The 18,258-nt window shown below is 31.4% G+C and overlaps 2 protein-coding genes across 2 annotated transcripts in view; both read left to right on the forward strand.

The window, feature by feature from the left end:
• The window catches only part of Meltrin (disintegrin and metalloproteinase domain-containing protein meltrin), a 340,608-nt gene that overhangs the window by 142,758 nt on the left and 179,592 nt on the right, over window positions 1-18,258 (forward strand). The window lies entirely within an intron of this gene.
• Window positions 4,011-11,955, forward strand: LOC142222463 (uncharacterized). Its single transcript, XM_075292621.1, has 2 exons — window positions 4,011-4,323; window positions 11,259-11,955. Exon 2 carries the CDS (start codon window positions 11,266-11,268, stop codon window positions 11,698-11,700), a length of 435 nt encoding a protein of 144 aa, XP_075148736.1. The 5' UTR covers window positions 4,011-4,323; window positions 11,259-11,265; the 3' UTR covers window positions 11,701-11,955.

Below are 18,258 nucleotides of genomic sequence, written 5' to 3' on the forward strand. Positions count from 1 at the left end.
TGTCTATAGAAAATTTTGTTAAAATTTTATTTCTATAGAAATTTTTGTCAAAATTTTATTTCTATAGAAAATTTTGTCAAATTTTTTTTTCTATAGAAAATTTTGTTAAAATTTTATTAGTATAGAAAATTTTGTTAAAATTTTATTAGTATAGAAAATTTTGTCAAAATTTAATTTCTGTAGAAACTTTTGTCAAAATTTTGTTTCTATAGAAAATTTTGTCAAAATTTTATTAGTATAGAAAATTTTGTTAAAATTTTATTAGTATAGAAAATTTTGTCAAAATTGTACTTCTATAGAAAATTTTGTCAAAATTTTTTTTATAGATTTTTTTTCAAAAATTTATTTTTATAGAAAATTTTGTCAAATTTTTTTTTATAGATTTTTTTTCAAAATTTTGTTTCTATAGAAAAGTTTGTCAAAATTTTATTTCTATAGAAAAGTTTGTCAACATTTTATTTCTATAGAAAATTTTGTCCAAATTTTATTTCTAAAGAAAATTTTGTCAAAATTTTATTTCTATAGAAAATTTTGTCAAAATTTTATTTTTTATAGAAAATTTGACCAAATTTTATTTCTATAGGGAATTTTGTCAAAATTTTATTTCTATAGAAAATTTTTTCAAAATGTTATTTCTATAGAAAATTTTCTCAAAATGTTATTTCTATAGGGAATTTTGTTCACATTTTATTTCTATAGAAAATTTTTTGAAAATGTTATTTCTATAGAAAACTTTGTCAAAATTTGATGTCTATAGAAAATTTTGTTAAAATTTTATTTCTATAGAAAATTTTGTCAAAATTTTATTTCTATAGCAACATTTGTTAAAATTTTATTTCTATAAGAAATTTCTCACAATTTTATTTCTATAGCAAATTTTGTCAACATTTTATTTCTATACAAAATTTTGTCAAAATTTAATTTTTATAGAAACTTTTGTCAAAATGTTGTTTCTATAGAAAATTTTTTCAAATGGTTATTTCTATTGAAAATTTTCTCAAAATTTTATTTCTATAAAAAATTTCAATAAATGTTATTTCTATAGAAATTTTTGTCAAACTGTTATTTCTATAGCAAAAAATTTTAGAAAATTTTGTCAAAATTTTTTCCCAAAATTTCTAAAGAAATTTTTGTCAAAATTTTTTGTCTATATAAAATTTTGTCCAAATCTTATTTCTACAGAACATTTTGTCAACATTTTATTTCAATAGAAAATGTTGTCAAAATTTTATTTCTATAGAAAATTTTGTCAAAATTTTATTTCTGCAGAATATTTTGTCAAAATTTTATTTCAATAGAAAATGTTGTCAAAATTTTATTCTATAGAAAATTTTGTTAAAATTTTATTTCTATAGAATATTTTGTCAACATTTTATTTCTATAGAAAATTTAGCTATAGAAATTTTTGCAAAATTTTGTTGCAATAGAACATTTTCTCAACAGTTTATTTCTAAAAAAAAATTTGTCACAATTTTTTTCTATTTTTGAGAAAATTATTAGCATTAAGGTACATTACATATATTTATAGATCACATAAGAGTAACTAAGCATATTTTAACGACTTAAAAAGACTATATACCATCGTGTATTTAAGCGGTAATAAATAATCGCTGAAACTTACATTGAAGCAACTGGCATATTGTAAAACAACACAAAAACATTTCATGTCCAAAGAACATTACAAAACTGCAAAGATTAAAAACAAACACCGTTGAAAACTTGTGGTCGAGAGTCCTAAACTGAAATGTAAAAAGTAAAAGAACTTCCGCCTAACACCCTAGATGACCTAACATCGGAAACTGTAATAAAATTGCCATTCATACAATTCAGTTGCCCAGCCCCTAGCATGTATCTCCATATGTCTGCTTAAAAGTTATGGCCCTAAGAGCATGATATCTTTAGGGTTGGGTTAACAAAGACTTTGTGGGAATTATTTAATATTTTAAATGATTTCACAAAAAGTGTTTTTGGCACTTGTGTGTTAGAATTTAGAAAAGTCCAATTTAACAATGACAAAACATGCCACTGATGGTGCTTACTATGCCGGATATAAAGCTGGATAATTTGCTGGTACATGTTTGTTGGCAAAACCAACAAACAGGAAATACCAGTTGTCATGTTGTGAACATAATTTTTGTGACAAAATTACAACTAATTGGTGTTGTAATTAAATGATGGTATTTGCAATAGAAATTTTATACAAAGAAAATAAATTCAATTTAAATATTTGCATAATTTTTAATTGTTGTGCAAACACTTAAGAATACTATAATATACCCCCCCCCCCTCCCTAATATCAACCATAGCGAAAAATAAATATTTATATACTTGGCATAATTGTTTAAGGGTGGTGGTGGTGATGGCATACAGTCGGTACAGTTCAGTCTGTATGCGATCTTTAAGAAGGCGTTTGAGTGACAATTTAGTTTGCTATGATAACATATCAGTTTAACGACTTGACTGACTAGCTAGCTGTTTGTTGGACAATTGAATCTTGTGCCATTCTGGGGCACTACACTCACTTTGTCTAAACAACCGTTTAGACTTATATCTTAAAGATATGATTACAAAATGAATTATTGTGAATTAAATACTGCTTAAAAGATTAAAAATCGCTCTTAAATTTATCGATTACTATTGTGAATACCTAAATATATACGTATGTAAGTTTCTTGGTAGGTTTAGAAAGCTAGAACTGTTCTGTTCATTCCCAAACCTCCAACGGTGAGCATAACCAATAAACTCCGAATTCCCCTAGTGTAACGATTGTGTTTCTCATTTTCTCTATTATTCTTTCGGCGCTGATATAATTTCTCATTGCGTGAGACCTGACGTTCGCTCTTCGGCTCCAACGAGTAACTCCACTTGTGCCTCCAAACCCCCCAACATACAGTCCACACATACACCACAGGAATTAGTGTCCATTGAATACTTCATTCACAGCTGTGCCACCAATACCCCCTCTAACCCAGGAGTTAAACATGGTCCATTCGAGGAGAAGTTTCAATAACCAGCGGAGAGTATCATCAAGTGAGGAGAGCAGAAGGTAATGATAATTAGAATAAAACCTTCCACGTTAGTTGATTTGTGACGTCGATCAATACGCATCAATCGCTAAACGCATGTCGTTCAAAGAATTTAATTCGGTAAAAAGAAAAATTCGTGTACAATTGCCTAAAGTGCATATATGTATATCTAAAATTTTAGATTTAATGATTAAATTGCGAAATTTATTTGAACATTCTCTAATATCAGAAAAGTGAACTTTCTATTAAGCACTCAAAAATTAATAAATCTGTGTGTAAATTACCGTCAAATCGAGAGTTCGCTAAAAAAATCCAAATAAAAAACGTAGAGGTGCAAAAAAGCTTAAAATAATAACTAAAATATATCCTAAAATCTATTTTAAAATGGAAAAAAATGTTACATAAAGGCTCTAAAATTTGCTAAAATCAATTCTGAAATATGAATTGCAATTATCCCCATTGTGCCATAAAAAACTGAAATATTTTTCACATTTCATCTCATAAAATATTTTAACAAAAAATACAAACAAAAAACATAGAACAAAAAATAAAAGAAACCTTTTCAGGTAGAGGCATAAATAATCCATAAAAGCCCAATAATTTCGGCACATGTAATTTTTTTTCTAAATTTCTTCTTACAAAAAAATAAAAGATTACAGTTATAATTAAAACAACAAATTCTTTGTAAAACCATTTTCTGTGCGCTGAAATGAAATATCCAAATTCTAAAATACCGTTAAAAACCAAAACCGAGTTCTTTTTCTTCACTTTGCATGCTCATTTTGTATATTTTTCCTTTCTCGGTTCTTCTTTGCATATTCAAGAACAAGTTTGATGGTTTCTTTCTCCTTCGCTTTGGATATATTCATCTTAAAGTTTACCTCTACAATTTTTACTTGCATTACATGCTCACCATTTTAGCACATTGAAAAAAAAAAAAAAAAAAAAACAAAACAAAAAATATTGGATGGAAAAGGGAGTCAAGTGATACATGATAACAAAAGAGAGAGTGTATTAAGCGGTCATGTACAACAATTTTGAATAATAAACAAGTGCATACCTACAAAGTGATTTAGTAAACAAAATTTTTACAGAAATATATGCACCAAAATACTTATTGGCTAGAAAGTGGCTCGTGAATTCAGAAGCCATGTATTTTATCATAAAAACCAATACAAACTAAATTAAGTTAAACAATCATTTATCGTATTTCGCGTAAATCATATCTTAAAATTATCGGAATATCGGTTCGGCAATAATAAAACATAACGCATCTAACTAATGTGGAAATATTAAGGTAAAATTTGGATTTATTATATTTAAATAACCCATAGTATAAACTAACCCATACCTCATTAAGTAAAGTATCGACCCACTGTGCATTAACAAAGAGAGGATACAGCTTTCTCCAGCGATATTCAACCATACATATTTAAACTGTTATATTACCACAGCCTTGCGTCCACTGCAATTAAACACAATATTTGAAACTGGCATACACGCACAGTGTTCCAGTACCTCGTTTGCGGGTGAAACATAAATTATTATTTTAATTTGAAAGTCTTAAATCATAACAAGTCAAACCAATACGAGCTGGATATGTGTTGGGAAATTAATTTCATACAAATGGATGAAAATAAAATGCTACTGCAATTGCGTAAAAAGTGATGTCAATTACACAGGTAAAATTTCTTTGAATGTGGAATTACACACAGATTTTCGAATTCAGAAAATTAAATTAAAGCCATAAAGGACTCCCATAGAATTTCCCTCGACAAAATGGTTATAAATTAATTTGCATGTGGCCAAAGGAAAACAATATTACTCAAATCTAAGACTTAGAGCTACTAACTATAACTAATAACGCTTTATTATTATACATAATACCATAAATATTTTGAATATTTAAAATTTGAACTGATCCCGAACGTGGATATGGTTTATAATTTATTTCTTTTGTGAACATTATTTTCTTATTGGATTGCATTAATGTATTGCACCCAATTTAACTCATTGCGTCAAATAACTTATATGAAGGATTAAATTTTACTATTTTACGAAAAGTACTTTTTCGGTTGAAACATAGCGAACTATTTGAATTTACTATTGCTCAATGCTCTATATTCATGACTGTTATGTCGGCATTTATTTCAATCTTTACAAATTTCACATAAGGTTTACAATTAACCAGAAGCTATATTTTTTCGACGGGAATATAGCAACAACAATACCATCCAGAAATGTAATCTAATAATTTATTTCGAACTGCAATCATTGGAAAAAATTAGTATTGGGTTTACAAGCAACCTATCGCTATATCTTTTCAACTGAGATATAGCAATCAAAATATGTCCACAAATTTTCAATCGCATACAATGTCAAATAAAATATATTCGCTGTCGGATTGTTGTTGAATTGGTAAAAGAAGAAATAGACTTTCTTATTCTCTCGGATGCCTTTTGGGAAAACGAAACGGCACATTTTCATCTTGTTGGGATCAAATTAATAAGGACAGTTGTACTAAATATTGGACGGTATATTTAAATTCCTGAGTGCGTTTCTTGCGAGTACTTATAATTAACTGAAAAAATCTACCGATCCCTTCCTATTTCATTGACGATCGATACTACAGGAATTATAACGAACCGTAGATTAGATCACTGTTATTATTATTTTGTTATCATTCAAATTCGAGTAAGAGTTTGTCTGACCCGTTTACAAAGTTATCTATACGTTTCCGCAAGTGCTTGGTACGAACCAAAGTCACATTACACTTGTTTATTGAAAATTTTCTTGAGCTCTTTGAAATTTACTCATTCATCATGAATAATACTACGGACTCGTCGAACTCTATGTCAGATGGGAACAGTGCCAAGCCCTCTCCTATCTACGAGAAGTTTGCTTTCACTTGTAATCAGCTTACCGATTTTTGTTCGGTCTTCGAAAATTCCGATATCGCAGATCAAACAGATTCTCTGCTGGAAGTAAAGTTAGAAGACTTGGTAGATCGGTGGAGAAAAGTCCAGGCTGAATATGAACTCTTGATGTTATCTCCTGAGTCCAATGTCTCGAAAGAATTTAAACAGAATGCAAAGGTTAATTTTAATATCTGCTCTGAGGCCTATTATGATACCCGAGCTCAAATTTTAGATGTTCTTCGAATAAATATCAATACTGCACCTCGTAGAGCAGATAGATCAACCTTTTTTGCTGACACAGCCTCGGAACCTCATAACACTAGTACTACTCGAAACTCTGATGTGTGCATTAAAGTTCCCCCATGCGATACAGAGATTTTTAAGGGTAGTTATGAAGAGTGGCCATCTTTTCGTGACATGTTCACGGCCGTATATGCTAATCACCCAAAGCTCACGGCAGCCCAAAAACTCTATCATTTGAGGAACAAAACGAGAGGAAGCGCGGGTGCCATTGTTAAACGATATGTTTTATGTGACGAGAATTTTAGTTTAGCATGGAATGCTTTGAAAACGCGATATGAAAACAGACGAATTTTGGTGGATAACCAACTCAAAATATTATTCAATATTCCCATAGCGACGTCTGAGGACAGTGAATCTTTACAACGGATACACTCGTCAGTTAAAGACTGCCTCAGCACACTAAGTACACTTAATGTTAATATTGAAACATGGGATCCAATGCTAATCTACTTAGTGTCCACAAAACTTCCAGAAGAAACTATTTCTCAATGGGAGCAGTCTTTAAAATCTCATAGAGAGCTACCGAGTTGGGCCCAAATGGACGAATTTTTGGTTAATCGGTTTGAGGTTGTGGAGCGAATTTCAAGTTTCAGAAACTTCAAGGCTCACAATGATCTACCAACGAAATATTCGTCACAAAATGCAAGCAAAGTACAAACTTACACTTCTCAAGAAAAGTTGAATCAGAAATGTCCAGTGTGCTTCTCTAACCATAGCATTCGTATATGCACAGAATTTCTCAAATTTTCCCCACAAGAGCGAATTGATTTTGTGTTTAAAAATAAGCTCTGCAACAATTGTCTCTCTTCTGCTCATATAAAGCCTAAATGTAAAAGTAAGAGAGTTTGCTTGAAATGTAAAAAAGCCCATCATACTCTTCTGCACTTAGATTATGGTCACCGGTCAGAAAATGATTCTCGAACTTCCGGCATTTCGGTTGGTGACGGAGATGCACGGTCCAATCTTCAACTCATGTCTGAACATCCTACTCCCTCGACTTCTAATGAAGATTATTCGCGCGTTGATGCAAACTTTTCTCAGAACTGTGAAACCATATTGCTTAGAACCGCTTTGGTTCAAATAGAGCATAGGGGTGAGCTTTTTACTATAAGAGCTTTAATAGACCCAGGCTCCCAACGAACATTTCTGTCTGAAAGAATTCGATGTCGCTTACAAATCCCATACCGGAAATCTCGATTTGAAATCGGTGGAATAGGAGGAATAACTCAGATTGCGGATAAAGAATGCGATCTAACATTGTATTCTCCGAAACACAATGTTCGTTTTTCGTTAAGTGCCATAATACTTCCAAAGGTCACTAGAAAATTACCCTCTGTCTCGTTTAAAGTTCCCGATGGCCACGATTTTCTAAATCTCGATTTAGCAGACCCCAATTTCAATATATCATCTAATATTGACTTAATACTTGGTAACGATTCAGAGCGTTTTATAAGTGTTGACGGAATTAAGAGAAATGTGTATGGAGTAGCTTCTGCCTACAATACCATTTTTGGATGGGTTCTCAGTGGACCAATGCCAACAGAAATCGTTCAGTCTTTTACCACCAAAGTTGTTTCGTGTGAATCTGATACTCTAGGCGATGTGCTCCGCAAGTTCTGGGAAGTCGAAGAAGTGCCCTCAGCTCCACAGACTTTGGATTCAGACCAGTATTGTCTGGATTTTTATACTAAAACGACTACTCGTGGTAATGATGGTCGCTATATTGTGCGGCTCCCGTTCAGAAAAGACTTTCCTGAGGCAATTGCTCTAGGTTCATCTCGATATATTGCTCTTGGCCAATACGCTCGAATGGAGAGAACATTAGCTAAAAATCCCGACCTCCAAAAACAATACAATGATGTTCTAAACGAATATATCTCTATGAATCATATGCAGAAGGTTTCTTCCCAAGAGATAGTTTCTCATGGCAAATATTTTTCTTTCTACCTCCCTCACCACGCGGTAGTACGACCAGAGCATAAATCCACAAAAGTGAGAATCGTTTTCAATGCATCCCGAAAATCCAAATCGGGGGACTCGCTCAATGATGTTCTCTATACTGGACCCACACTCCAGAATGATTTGGTTTCCACTATTCTCAATTGGAGAAAGTATAAATATGTATACAGTGGAGACATCCAAAAAATGTATCGACAAATAAAGATACATCCCGATGATAGTGCGTATCAAAGAATTTTATTTCAAGAAGATCCAAAGGGCCCAGTTCAGGATTATGAACTGAATAGAGTGACCTTTGGCGTTAATTGTGCCCCCTTTCTCGCGATACGTACTTTGCAACAACTCGCTTCTGATTCAGAACTTGAATTTCCCCTCGTTTCGAAGATAATAAGACGAGAGACATATGTCGATGATATTTTATCGGGCGGATATTCAATCGAGGAGACAATTGAATCTCAGAAATCGCTCATAAAAGTACTTAATTCTGCAGGTTTTCCGTTAAAGAAAATTACTGCTAACGATCCCAAATTACTCACTCATCTACATCGCGATGATTTGTATGATTTAGATTTGCTACGATTCTCTGAATCTAGCTCTGCAAAAACCCTTGGAATAAAATGGAATGCTATGAGTGATACATTCTCATACTCCACCATTTCTACTCAGCCACATAAATCTATCACGAAACGTCAAGTGCTTTCCCAGGTTGCTAAATTATTTGACCCAGCAGGATGGATAACTCCTGTGATAATTAGAGCAAAAATACTTATGCAGCAGCTTTGGCTGGAAACCTTAGATTGGGATGATGAAATATCTCCAGATTCTCTTCGTACATGGCATACTTTACTAGACGATTTGGCACAAATAAAAATAATAGAGATTCCGCGCTGGATTCAATTTATGCCCAATGATAAAGTACAAATACACGGGTTTTGTGACGCCTCTAAGAGTGCTTTTTGTGCCTGTGTCTATCTCCGATTTCAGACATCCACCCCTACTGTGTTATCTAATCTTTACATAGCCAAGAGTAAAGTAGCACCTCTGAAGACAGTTTCCTTGCCCAGATTAGAATTGAATGGAGCTTTGTTGCTATCCCATCTTGTTAAGTATGTAACAAAAATTTTTGACAATGAAGTTGACTCTGTAACTCTATGGTCAGATGCATCCATTGTACTCGGTTGGTTATCAAAACCACCCCACACATGGGAAACATACGTGGCGAACCGCACGTCCCAGATACATGAATTAGTTCCATATGCGAAGTGGAAATACGTATCTACTCATGATAATCCCGCCGATATCGGCACTCGCGGTTGTAAGCCTCAAGATCTTGTGTCAAATTCGCTTTGGTGGAATGGTCCCTCATGGCTTACGAACCCGGAATCCACTTGGCCATCGAGAAACCCGATAATTCCAGACTTACGGGAAGAGATTGTTGTGTCACACCAAGCTGTAGCTGAACCAACTGAGATAATGTCACGGTTTTCGTCATACTCGAGAGCGTTACGTGTGATTTCATACATATTTCGTTTCTTTCACTGTTCTCTCTCTAAATTAAGAAATAATCAAATCGCTCGAACTAGTAGCCTTTCTCAAAAGGAGATTCAATTTACCAAAAATCGTTTGATATCACTAGCTCAGATGCAGCATTACAAGTGCGAATATGAGACTTTACTCAAATCTAAACCACTGTCTCATAAAAGCAGTATATCGACTTTAAACCCATTCTTGGACTCCGATTTTATCATAAGAGCAAACGGCCGTCTTGCTAATTCATCTCTGCCATATAAGGAGAAATATCCAATCGTCCTTCCTGGCAATTCTAGTTTCTGTAAGCTTTACCTATCTCATTTACATGTGTTTTTGGCTCATGGAGAGTGCAATCAAATGTGTAGATTTGTTCAAACGGAATTCTATATTCCTCGCTTGAAATCCCGTGTAAAACATGTAATACAAAGATGTAAAATTTGCATTATATACAAGCACAAACCCAGTTCTCAAATCATGGCTCCTCTGCCCCCAGAACGTTGCACTCTATCCCCCCCATTTCATGTCTCTGGAATCGATTTTGCTGGTCCATTTGAACTTAAAAGTTCACCTCTGAGAAAATCTCCAATAATTAAAGGATATGTCTGCGTATTTATATGCTTTAGTACCAAAGCTATCCATTTGGAGGCTTGCAGTGACTTGTCGTCGGCAGCATTCGAAGCCGCGTTTGCTCGTTTCGTGGGGAGGCGAGGGCTCCCTTCCAGGATTTACTCTGACAACGGTCGCAATTTCGTTGGAGCCAGCAGATCCCTTCTGCGGGAATTCGCCCAATTTTTGCAAACAACCTCAACAGATATTTCTCAAAAGTATCTACTACACGGTTTCGAGTGGAAATTTATACCACCGCATGCACCTCATATGGGAGGTCTATGGGAAGCGGCAGTTAAAAGCTTCAAAACCCATTTTAAGAAGCTTGCCGGCGCTCACAGATTCACATTTGAGCAGCTCTCAACTGTTCTAGCTCGAATAGAAGGAATATTAAACTCACGGCCGATTTCAGCCATGACGGAGGATCCCTCTGATCTCACGGCCTTAACTCCTGGCCACTTTTTGAGAGGTTCTCCATTGCTCGCTCTTCCAGAACCTATATCCCCAAAAATATCCGTGATAAACAAGTGGATTAAATTAAAAGCTCTTCACCATCAATTCGCTCTCAGATGGAAGGAAGAATATTTAAAAACCATGCACAAACGGTACAAATGGAAATCCCCTTCATTGAACTTAAAAGTAGATGATTTGGTTGTTGTAATGGATGATCTACTCCCACCGTGCGAATGGCTCTTGGGAAGAATTATAAAAACATATTCTGGGGCTGATACGAAAGTACGCGTTGCGGATGTACGTACAGCAACTGGAATTATTACTCGACCTATAGCAAAGTTATGCTATTTACCTTTCCGCCAGAATGATTATGAATCAGAACCGCTATAAGAACTTTATTTTTTGAGCTATCACTATTCCCATTACTAATACTCACACCCATTAATAATATAATACATTTCAGGTCAAACATGCATCATAAACGACGAGCACAAAACTTTTACAAGTGTAAATTATGCAATCAATTTCATGCGCTAAAGGTTTGTCCCAAATTTTTAAGGATGAATCCGAAGCAGCGGAACATTTGGGTTTTAAAAGAGGTTTATTGCGTCAATTGCCTTGCCAGAAGCCATAGATTTCGTGACTGTCGTTCTAGAAATATGTGCAGAAGATGCGGAAGACCACACAACACGTTGTTACACCCAAATTATGCTGAACAAAAAACTAGATCGACCACCACCAGTAACATCAACTATGATCGCTCACACTCTGGGAACAATGCTAACAGTGACACCAACGAGGCCTCCAACAACAGCTCAACCCCGAATCAAACCTCATCGAATCAAAGAATTTTATCCGAAGCCATACGAGCCTTAGCCTCTGTTTTGTGTTCATCACCAAAGTAAAGTCGAGGCGGGAGTATGTCTAAACAACCGTTTAGACTTATATCTTAAAGATATGATTACAAAATGAATTATTGTGAATTAAATACTGCTTAAAAGATTAAAAATCGCTCTTAAATTTATCGATTACTATTGTGAATACCTAAATATATACGTATGTAAGTTTCTTGGTAGGTTTAGAAAGCTAGAACTGTTCTGTTCATTCCCAAACCTCCAACGGTGAGCATAACCAATAAACTCCGAATTCCCCTAGTGTAACGATTGTGTTTCTCATTTTCTCTATTATTCTTTCGGCGCTGATATAATTTCTCATTGCGTGAGACCTGACGTTCGCTCTTCGGCTCCAACGAGTAACTCCACTTGTGCCTCCAAACCCCCCAACATACAGTCCACACATACACCACAGGAATTAGTGTCCATTGAATACTTCATTCACAGCTGTGCCACCAATACCCCCTCTAACCCAGGAGTTAAACACACTTCTTTATAAAAAACTCACCATCTACCCCTCAGAGTGTGGCAGACCAAAGCCTATTGTGGTATTCAGCATTTTATGATTTTTCTAAATTAAATTGGGTCAAAAAGTCGTTTACAATCGTTTTTACAATCAGTACAAATTATGGCACATCACCAAAGTTCTTTGCAAAATTTATGTGTGCCGAGGACTTGAGTCTATGTATGGGATCTATCTAAGTCAAATCTAAATAAAAATCTATGATAGCGCAGCAAAGGCAGCAGGCGAAAAATGTACTAGAAAACAAACACCACATTCCCAAAATAAATAAACATAAATTGTGGCAAGTATAAGAGGCCGAGAATGATTATCATCATGGCGAAAATAACCTAGCATACAAAATTTAGGAAACAAAGTGATGTGGCAAACTAACTCTGGCAAAGGAGATAGTGATTATAATGAGAATCAGAAAATGTCTTCTACCAGTTGTCCATCAATTGAGAAAACATTTTTGTAATAGTCGACTTTACTACCTTTTCTAAATCGAAAACTTTATTAAAAAAACTTCGTTCTTCGAAAATTTAGTTTCCGATAAAAGAAGTTAATTTTTTTCCTGCGAAAGAATGAACTTTTTCATTTCGAAAACAAACTGAATATTTCCAATTGTACTAAATAGGTCTTTGTAGTACAACTGTATAATACGAACGGTACCAAATTTAGTACAAGTGAACCAAATTGTACAAACATCTCTGGCTGGATAGAATGCTAAATGTTAACCGGTCCTGAAGTATATCACCCTGCATTACTGCGACAAAGATCCCGTCACATTGCGGAAGGGATGGTAGGTTAGGTTATGTGGCAGCCCGATTTATCAGGCTCACTTAGACTATTCAGTCCATTGTGATACCACAGTGGTGAACTTCTCTCTTATCACTGAGTGCTGTCCGATTCCATGTTAAGCTCAATGACAAGGGACATCCTTTTTATAGCCGAGTCCGAACGGCGTTCCACATTGTAGTGAAACCACTTTGAAACCCTCAGAAATGTCACCAGAATTACTGAGGTGGGATAATCCACCGCTGAAAAACTTTTTGGTGTTCGGTCGTAGCAGGAATCGAACCCACGACCGTGTGTATGCAAGGCGCGCATGCTAACCATTGCACCACGGTGGCTCCCAAAAGGGATGGTACAAAACTTGCCCGACCTTGGTACAAAAGTTTAAATTTAATATAAATTTTAATTTAACATAAATTTAAAATCTTATATTTGCCACAATTTAAATTTATATTAAAATTAAATTTAAATTAAAAAAAACTTTTGAAAAAGGTGTGCCTAAAAAGTCTCGTTTTCTATAGAAAAACAATTTTTGACTAAATTTTCTACAGAAATAGAATTTTGACAAAATTTTCTATAGAAATAAAATTTTGACGAAATTTTCTATAAAAATAAAATTTTGGCAAAATTTTCTATAGAAAAAATTTTTGACAATTTTTTCCGTAGAAATAAATTTTTGACAAAATTTTCTATAGAAATAAAATTTTAACAAAATTTTCTATAAAAAATTTTGACATACATTTCTATAGAAATAAAACTTTGACAAAATTTTCTATAGAAATGAAATTTTGACAAAATTTGCTATAGAAATTAAATTTTGACAAAATTTTCTACAGAAATAAAATTTTGACAAAATTTTCTACAGAAATAAAATTTTGACGAAATTTTCTATAAAATTTTCAATTTTTTTTTATAGAAATAATATTTTGACAAAATTTTCTATAGAAATAAAATTTGGACAAAATTTTCTATAGAAATAAAATTTTGACAAAATTTTCTATAGAAATAAAATTTGACAAAATTTTCTATAGAAATAAAATTTGGACAAAATTTTCTATACTAATAAAATTTTGACAAAATTTTCTATAGAAATGAAATTTTGACAAAAATTTCTATAGAAATAAAATTTTAACAAAATTTTCTATAGAAATGAAATTTTGACAAAAATTTCTATAGAAATAAAATTTTAACAAAATTTTCTATAGAAATGAAATTTTGACAAAATTTTCTGTAAAAAAAAATTTTGAGAAAATTTTCTATAGAAATGAAGTTTTGACAAAATTTTCTATAGGAATGAAAGTTTGACAAAATTTTTGGCAAAATTTTCTATAGAAAAAAAAATTGACAAATTTTTCTATAGAAATAAAATTTTGACAAGATTTTCTATAGAAATGAAATTTTTGAGAAAATTTTCTATAGAAATAAAATTTTGACAAAATTTTCTATAGAAATAAAATTTGGACAAAATTTTCTATAGAAATAAAATTTTGACAAAATTTTCTATAGAAATAAAATTTTGACAAAATTTTCTATAGAAATAAAATGTTGACAAAATTTTCTGTAGAAATAAAATTTTGACAAAATTTTCTACAGAAATAAAATTTTGACAAAATTTTCTATAGAAATGAAATTTTGACAAAATTTTCTATAGAAATGAAATTTTGACAAAGTTTTCTATAGAAATGAAGTTTTGACAAAATTTTCTATAGGAATGAAAGTTTGACAAAATTTTTGGCAAATTTTTCTATAGAAAAAAAATTTGACAAATTTTTCTATAGAAATAAAATTTTGAAAAATTTTCTATAGAAATAAAATTTTGACAAAATTTTCTATAGAAATAAAATTTTGAGAAAATTTTCTATAGAAATAAAATTTTGACAAAATTTTCTATAGAAATGAAATTTTGACAAAATTTTCTATAGAAATGAAATTTTGACAAAGTTTTCTATAGAAATGAAGTTTTGACAAAATTTTCTATAGGAATGAGAGTTTGACAAAATTTTCTATAGAAATGAAATTTTGACAAAATTTTCTATAGAAATAAAATTTTGACAAAATTTTCTATAAACATAAAATTAAATAAAAAAAATTGAAATACAATAAATGAAATGAGATTAAATAATTAAAATGTAATTAATTTTCACTTAATTTTAGGACATTTATAACTCCACTTTTTCCTTCAAAATAAGAAATTTCTTTAACAAGTGCACAAAATTAATTTTGTCGAAGAATTTTCTCATCCACAACTATTTTCACAAATTTTAAAAATTGGCCTACATTTCCGAACCACATTATTTGATTCTTGTTTAGTTTTTTTGAGTATATTCAACAGAGTATAAAATAATATTTATTACAATACATTTCTTTTAATTCGCATTGTTTTATTTAACGAATCAATTTATTAAATTATCTACATGTTATATGAAACCACTTTCGAAATCGATTCTTCAATCAAACATCTCCCACATTTGGTATTACAATCAAATTAATTGGTTTGGTGATTGATTTGTTTAGCACCCACCAGTGTGATAGTTTACTGGGTCAATACGTGCTCAAATTGTAGATGCTGTTAGCCCTCATCCAAAAACAAAAAATGAGTGTCTATTACAAATTTCAAAATTTTACACATTTGGTAAAGAACCCCCAAAAAACCAAAAAGAAAATAATTTTGAAAAAAATAAACATTTCGACAATGGGACTGGCAGACAGTAAAAAAAAAAAGTCGAATAGCGTCATAAAGCCTCCAAAGTGTTGATGGATGCTTCAAGCTAATAATTAATGCTAAATGAAACAAAACGAAAAAAAAATAATTTCTAATATTATTTCCCTTTCTCCCCATCACAGATGAAACTAAGGGTGTACACTAATAAAAAATTCACTGGAATTCTGTATGACTCAGAGCCAGTGCTTATGTCCGAACGTTAAAAAAAAAACACTACACACAAACGATCACTTCTCAAAGATCCACTAATTTGTGTAAGAAAAAACAAAACAAAAGATTTTCATTGGAAAGAGGGGAGAAGATCCATGTATCTTGGAGATGACCTATACCAAACAGAGAACAAAGCCTTTGCGAGCACTATTAACAATGACAAAAATAGAAAGAAAAAAATACTTGATACACCGGTCTCTAGAGTTTAGAACAGAAACAAAAAACTTATACAGAATTTGTTGTCATTTTCCAGACATGGCCAATTGATTACATGCCAAAAGCGTCATTGTCCCATCACCTTCATGATGATCATTATGGCCAGGCATTGTCGTGCTGCTAATAAGCTCACCCTATTGCTAAATATAGCAAGTTATTGGCTGCTGGTAATATTTCTGATCTTCTTTGTAGGAGATCATACTCTGATGTTGCAATGGGAAGTTCATTTCATGTTTATGGCTACATGAGTTTGTTGAATGAAAAAAAAAAAAACGAAACGCTGAATATGATCAATGTTAAAAGGTTAATTTATCGAGCAAAAGGAGAATTTAATTTAATTTATCGCTTAGATCTAATATTTGCCAATTAAAAAGATCGGCGGGATTAGAAACCACAAGTAGTGTTACGGTTGAATTGGAAATAGAATTTTATTTTATATACAAAAAAATCTGACGGAATATTACGAAGAACTGAACCAATTAATAACAAAAATGCAATGGCTCAAAAAGTTGACAACATTTTTTATACCAACAAAATTCTATAGAAATAAAATTTTGACAAATTTTTCTATAGAAATAAAATTTGGAGAAAATTTTCAATAAAAAAAATTTTGAGAAATTTTTCTATGGAATTAAAATTTTGACAAAATTTTCTGTAGAAAAAAATGGAAAATATTCTAAAAAAATACGTTTTCGACAAAATTTTCTATAAAAATAAAATTTTAACAAAAATTGAGAAATTTTTTATAGAAACAAAATGTTGACAAAATTTTCTATAGAAACAAAACTTTTGAGAAAATTTTCTATAGAAATAAAATGTGGAGCAAAATTTCAATAGAAAAAATTTAGAGAAATTTTTCTATGGAAATTAAATTTTTGACAAAATTTTCTATAGAAATAAAATTGTTAGAAGATTTTCTATAGAAATAAAATTTTCTATATAAATAAAATTTTGACAAAATTTTCTATAGAAATAAAATTTTGATAAAAGTGTTTATAGAAAGAGAATTTTGACAAAATTTACTATAGAAATAAAATTTTTACAAAAATTAAGAAATTTTTTATAGAATCAAAATTTTAACAAAATATTCTATAGAAACATTTTGAAAAAATTTTCTATAGAAATAAAATTTGGAAAAAATTTTGACAAAATTTTCTATAAAAAAAAAATGGAAAATATTCTATAGAAATAAATTTTCGACAAAAATTTTAACAAAAATTTAGAAATTTTTTATAGAAACAAAATTTTGACAAAATTTTCTATAGAAACAAAAATTTTGAGAAAAATTTCTATAGAAATAAAATTTGGAGAAATTTTTCAATAGAAAAAATTTTGAGAAATTTTTCTATAGAAATAAAATGTTGACAAAATTTTCTGTAGAAATAAAATTTTGACAAAATTTTATTTCTATAGAAAATAGAAATAAAATTTTCTATATAAATAAAATTTTGACAACATTTTCTATAGAAATAAAGTTTTGATAAAAGTTTTTATAGAAGCAGAATTTTGACAAAATTTTCCTTAGAAATAAAATTTTTACAAAAATTGAGAAATTTTTTATAGAATCAAAATTTTAACAAAATTTTTTATTGGTTAAGCTACACTTGTAGTTTAGTCAATGCATGGCTTTAAGCTGAGATCAAAAACAACAATAACGACTGAAGAGAAGCCAACAATAACAAAAAAAACGAATGAAGATAGAGAAAGCACGCTCAAAAACAAACCCAGCCAACTAAATACAAATCGATGATTTGAGTTTGGCAAAGGAAAAGAGATATGCTTGCAAATTTGTTTAGGCAGTAGCCGACTATTAAACCCTTTTTCGGAAGGTTCAAGTGTATTTCACTTTGGGTTGAGTGAATTACCCGAATTTATTCTGATAATTGGTTGATAGTTTTGCTGCAAGTAGAGGATGCTGATGAGGAATGTGGTAATTCCGAAACAGCTGTACATCCAACCATCTTGCAGTCTATAGGGCTTTGCCCAAATAAATTTGACAAGCATACTTTTCCTCTGTCGGTTAAGCTACACTTGTAGTTTAGTCAATGCATGGCTTTAAGCTGAGATCAAAAACAACAATAACGATTGAAGAGAAGCCAACAATAACAAACAAAACGAAACAAAA

This window comes from Haematobia irritans, chromosome 1 (assembly GCF_050003625.1).
Source record: "Haematobia irritans isolate KBUSLIRL chromosome 1, ASM5000362v1, whole genome shotgun sequence".
NCBI classification, from domain to species: domain Eukaryota; kingdom Metazoa; phylum Arthropoda; class Insecta; order Diptera; family Muscidae; genus Haematobia; species Haematobia irritans.